General features: G+C 42.2%; 1 protein-coding gene across 7 annotated transcripts in view; it reads left to right on the forward strand.

Moving 5' to 3' along the window:
- LOC111266186 (clarin-3) overlaps positions 1 to 5,242 on the forward strand; it is a 121,743-nt gene extending 116,501 nt beyond the window's left edge. For all 7 annotated transcript variants that reach the window (XM_022843440.2, XM_022843439.2, XM_022843436.2 and 4 more), the window contains one exon: positions 3,765 to 5,242. In XM_022843440.2, the coding sequence (XP_022699175.1) occupies positions 3,765 to 4,039 (275 nt within the window). In that variant the 3' untranslated portion in view covers positions 4,040 to 5,242. The remainder of the gene's footprint in view (positions 1 to 3,764) is intronic.
- The last annotated feature ends 758 nt before the right edge of the window (positions 5,243 to 6,000 follow it).

Below are 6,000 nucleotides of genomic sequence, written 5' to 3' on the forward strand. Positions count from 1 at the left end.
AGGAAAATGGTTGCTCATAGCAGAAGAAGCCAGCGTTCCCAGCAAACTAATATCTATCGATGCGTTTAAAAAGACCTTGTTTCCCTTTCAGTTTCTACGACTATCATTCCTCGCTTGACTGCGATTGCAAGCTACGAGGTAACCATTGTCAAGGGTTAATGCTCGCCCTAAGTAGGTCTTCTAGTTTTAACGCACCTTTGCTATCGGATATGCAGCTTCGACAAGGCGAAGAAAGCCAGCTTTTTCTACCGCCGGTTCCACTGCCGATTTTCTGCATTAATTGCCCCCGCTTCAGTTGGCATGGCGGTAACACCGCTAAAAGCTCTCAATTACGAAGCTATTTGAAACAACACTAACGACCAGCACGAAAGCCCGCTGAAGCTCAACGTTAGCTGGTCCTCTCTCCATTGCGGCCGGCACATTAGTGCGTTTCAAGTTCTTTTGAGCGAGCGTCCACGCGGTATGCGTTCGAAAACGTATAAGGTCGTCCCATGTCAGTAACGAACGGAAACCTGAAAAGCACAATTCGACACGGTCTAGTTCCGTTGGGATAGGGGATTGGTTGATGCTGGAGATTGAAGAGACAAGGTTCGCACGTATTCGAAAAAAGAAAAACGTGAGAACGATAGGCACAGCAGCTAGGAAGAGAAGGGAAGGCTAAGGAAACGGGAACATTTCGGCAAGAAGCTAGCGGTCGGACGAAGCGGACTCCATCAGGCCACTTTATGCACCGTTACTGCTTTTGCTGTTGCCGCTTTTTGAAAGGCGTCCAAGGGTTTGCCATCCATCCGGCCTTTTCCTGTGCCACATACACAAGCTTTCCATCCACTGCCGTTTCTTTACTGCTATTTCTACACTATATATACACACATGTATTCGCTTTTCGGTTTTCGCTGTGGACGACTGACGCTGTCTGTCCATGTAAAATCAAGCTTGTATTTGACTCAGACACATGCGCAGGGCTCCTGTGATAAATAAACAAGCCTCTTTTTGCGAGCACAATACGATAAGCGGCAATTGAAAGAGTGACATATATACTGCTTCCAAAACGCCTCAAGGTTGGGGCGGGTATCAAGCAAGGGGTTGCTTTCGCCAGCGACAGACCATCTGGCCCCCATTATCACATGTACGTGGCCGTTACATTGATTCCACCGATTTTCCGCGGTAATTCTATTGCTCGTCAATGCAGCGCTGGCCGAATCCAAGGAATGCAATCGGTAGCTGTCTACTGGCGTACTATATATGCGACTGTGCGGCTTCGAGCCATGACCTTGACGCTTCTTGACACACTACAATAGTGGGTTGGCTTATCTTATTTTCGCCGGATATACTCACAAGTTGAGCGTACACGTTAAAGACTATTTCGGTGGTCAATTTTGGCAGTCGGCGCTGAATTCTTCAGTCAGCGACAAACCGCTAGAGTTCAAAAAGAGTTGCAAGATTCGAATATGCGAAAGGAGGCGGAGCATTAGCCTTGTATTGAGACAGATTCAGAAAGATAAAAGAGTCGTTTAGAAGACTGTGCATGCATCTAATTGCGATAGATGCATCCACGGTTTAGCGCACCCAAAGCAACAACCATATGAAAAGCTAAGATGAATGAGGACAACTCCGTATCAAATTCAGGACTTCTACAGGATAAGCTTCCATTATGACTGAGCGGACTCTGCGCGCACATGCAGTCATTCACACCGCAGGACCCTTCCTTGCTGTGCAAATGAAGTTATGTAAAGATTATGATATCCACCTGAAATTTTGTATCCTAATACCATTGATGTTCACATCAAGATTATGCGACATAATGCATACAAGGCTCGAAACATTGTAAACATGTCTGTTTCTTTAAAATTTCACAGTTTATATGTAATGAAAAGATTGCATTGTTACCCCTCGCGAGATTATATATTTAACCAAATGAACAAGATGAACGCACGTATACATTAATTGTTATCGCACTAAATCCTTCAATTGACGGGTCTCGGTCTTTAGATTAATCCATTTTTCCTAATACAATTTTTCGATCTCAGTCCTGCGTGCAGTGAGGACTAACTGCAGAATGTTTTAATAATGAACGACGAGACGAAGTCCAGGCCATTAGGCAAACGCATGAATGTCTTGCACGATGTTATTGATAGAGGAAGTATTACAGATTAATCCGTTCTTGTTTCTGATATATCATCCGACAAAGTTGTGTAAGCTGGGATGCACTATCAATAAACTAAGCGTCGCTCAGCAATTATTAAGGACAAATCGTTGAATAGGGCTTGGAGATCGGGCCTTATCGTTCCCGCGAGTTCGCTGTGTTACGGAAAAGCCGTCGTTCGTATTTTAGAAAAAAATTGAGTGTTTACACGAGAAAAGGGGACCATAAATCCTTCGATCGATCAAGAGAGAGAGAGAGAGAGAGAGAGAGAAAAAAATACGCCGGAAACAAGTGATGCTTTTTTCGAACGACGAAACTCAGTAGAGGGAAGCGACGCTCTGGGGTTAACGGTGACGATTTTCAACCTTCGAAAGGGGTTCAAGTCAGAGGTCTACTGGAATGCATCGGAGATGACGCCAGCCGCTTATTCCCCGTCAGTCCTACGTCCCCTGATTCTCGTCACTCGACATGCCGGGAATCTTCGCTGATTCTTCTTGTTTTTTTACGGCCATCGCCTATCTTCTCCGCCATCGTACGTTTGTTGTAGAATGCAGTTGCTAAGTGCCCGCCGACGTAATTTCCGATTTCACTGACGACACTTTTACCAGCAAGCATTACGGCGCCGTTTATCACGAGGCAATCTCCGCTGTTGCCCCGTCCGACCGGTCTGTTACAATCATTAGTCTTTGCTATTTTCCATCGTCGCGGTAAGTGGGCTCGGGGAACGCTTTCTGGCACTCTCACCTTGTGACGATTGGCGACAGCTCGTAAAAAAACTATAGAAATCCGTATTTATGTTGCTATAGGAACAACTGACGTTTGAGCTAAACCAACAGACGGATACATCATAAGTTTGTTCTATAAATATACACAAAAACAGACAGCAACGCAGTAGAAAGCTTTTTGGTCCTTTTTCGCAATCAAGCACAGCTCAGCGCGTCTGGGTGTCTCTATACCTGGGCTTATGACTTCTGCAGTGTACATATAAGCTTGATAAAAGTAATATTTTCATTTTTCTATTAAATCTCGGCCGACTAAGTAAGTTCTGTGCTTTCTCTGACTCGTTTTTAGTGCGCGCATTAGCTTGTTGTTAAATACGCTTGAGGACTTATTGCTAATACTTTTTGGTACCATTTCTAATGTGTTCTAAGAAATTAGATATATTTATTTAACCATGTCATTATATGGTAATATATATATATAATAACGTGTTGATTTAAATCAATCAACATACTACACAATGCATTTGTTCATTCACCTCAATGCAGTGTAACGATGGAAACGAAAATGAGGCTGAGCTACTCGGGCAACTTTTTTTTAATTACTTATTTCGATAATCGACTGAACTCCTCCATTTTAATTAATTTTTTACCGTATTGTATCCGTATATATAATGTCTTGTACCCCTAATTAAACTGCAATGACAAGGGTGCTTCGTTTCGTGCTGAGTCACTTACTTACGAAGCGCATTATCTACCCTCATGCTGACTGATGTACAACAACGCCTTCTTTGTTTGAATGCCTTTAATCGAAATGTTTCCCTTCTCTCATACATTTTCTTTTCTAGATTTTTTTTTCTCTACAGTTTTTCTAGCTTTTTTTTTTTTATTTCTATTTACAGCTCTGTGTTGCTTGGCCTCGTTGACAAGCTGGACGCTAGAGTTTCAATGGAAGCTCTCGCACAATGTCATGTCGCCTGATGAACGGCGACAACAATGGAACTCTGCGGGACTTGCGACCATCGGCTGGTCATTCCTGCTCGTCGTACTCGGCCTTCTCCTTAACCTCTGCAACGTTGTCGTCATTATCCTTGCCGACAAAAAACCATGGCTCAAGCCGCGCACAGTGCCCGTACATCCGAAGGTCAATCAAGGCGCCGTCATAATGCTCTACTAACAAAGCCGGAATTTTAGGTCTATTCAATGTGAGCAAATTGTAGATGGCGAAATCGAACAAAATTGATTCAAAGCAGCCAGAAAGATAGCCAATACGTACCTACTATTTAATCGTTCTAATGATCAGACGTAATCCAGCAGTAAATGTCATTGGTGATTGTTTATATTTATTGAAAAAAGAAACGCTGAAACGTCTTTGATTATATCTAAAGCTTTTTACTCGTAGATGATCGCATAGCATACGTATAGAACTTGGTGAGATTACGTGAAAACTATTAAGGGGAAAACGATAAGTTTCGTAGCATTTAGATAATCGATAGCGCCTGATAGCAGTGCGGTCTTGCATAATTATTTAGAAATATTTGGATCGGTAATGTCGTGCAATGATTTCTTACGAAACAATACACAATTGCATGACGCGCGTGTATAATTATGTTGAATTTATCTAGTAATAATAGGGATAGTTATCAAGATGAGTTAAGTGACAATAGCTCAAAACAACGCAGCGCCATTGTATCTTTGTGAACTCGTTTATGTTCCCCGCACCAGCGGCGCTTGATGAAAAGGTAGAATAGAGAAACACCTTGAAGCCTGGTATGACATGCCCGTTCTGATCTATGATAGAGCTGATATTAACATGGGTACAGCTGGCCAGGCAGCTAATATCATAAAGACGGTTTCTATTTTTGCATAGGGCTGCCAAAGACAACAAACAATCGAGCGCGAACGAAAGACAAAACCACTGTATTCGTTGGATAGGGGTAACGAGTGATAAAGCTAAATTATGTCGCGAAATTAAGCAAAAAAAAAAAGGCGAGAAACATATATATGTATATATTTCTCGAGAAACATATTAAATATATTTAAAAGAAATAATTATCGATGACCAGAAATGATGCAGCTTCACGATTACAGATTTTTCTGGAAGGATCGCCACGTGATATGTTTCATCGCCATAGAAACTGTCCAAAAGCTAACTCCATTCCTTTGTATCTCCATTTTGAAGCGCCAAGTTGTGAGGTAGTTCGAGCTCGTCCGTTCGAGTAACAGCTTTTCTCTTGCAGTCATTCTATTGTGGTTAACATCAATAGAAGTTAAACTGGCGAAATTGGTCTAGTTTACATGAATAAATAACGCAGAGATAATAGCAGCGACAACAGCGATTAAATAAATAAATAAATAAATAAAACGCTTGTAAGAATTAGATTCCGACTCTTATTTTCTAATTATATATATATTCAGAGCGACTTCATATCGAATCCATTTTTCGTATACAACTTTAGTCGTGTTCCCTTTCGCGGAATAGATACGATGAGCGAGAATTAGATTTGATCTTATTGTATCGCTGAAGTTTTTTTTCTTCCGCGTATTAGGTAGAAAGGAGAAACTCATCAAGGCTTTTCTGTATGATCTGAAAGTCGGTCACAGATCGCGGGAACCGGTATGTGCGTGTGCGTATGTTATTTTTTATCGAATCCGAGATTGGTTGCAGCTAAGATGACAATTGTACGCATTTATTAGCTTTTTATTATTGCTTGCTTCTTGCTTTTTTCTTTCGATGAGCACCCTTGAGCTCGAGTGAGTCTATCCAGATAGTATATATCTGCCTTCGCTTTTCAAAGAGACGCCTCTATGGGGCGGATAGTGGCGTTCGTTGGAAGGATCTGTACCGGTCGTTAATTTACCTTTTACAGAATGGCGGTTAGATACACCTCGTCTACCTGCTACCGCGTCTGAACCTATTGAAGTTACCCGAGATGCCATGCGTCCAACGCGCTAGAGCTGTCGTTACTTAGTGGTAATTGCCAGTGGTCAAGGAAGCTGTTGGGTCTCCGCGGCTAAGCCTAAAAGCCACCGTAGGCTTCCTTTGGTACAGTGCTGCTATTCTGTCCGACGATATGCCTTTTCGACTGGCTGTGTTTCGAGTGTTTAGAATCAGTACCGCTGACCAAGGAAATTTAG

The sequence above is a fragment of the Varroa jacobsoni genome, unplaced genomic scaffold, assembly GCF_002532875.2.
Source record: "Varroa jacobsoni isolate VJ856 unplaced genomic scaffold, vjacob_1.0 scaffold_1063, whole genome shotgun sequence".
Classification (NCBI taxonomy): domain Eukaryota; kingdom Metazoa; phylum Arthropoda; class Arachnida; order Mesostigmata; family Varroidae; genus Varroa; species Varroa jacobsoni.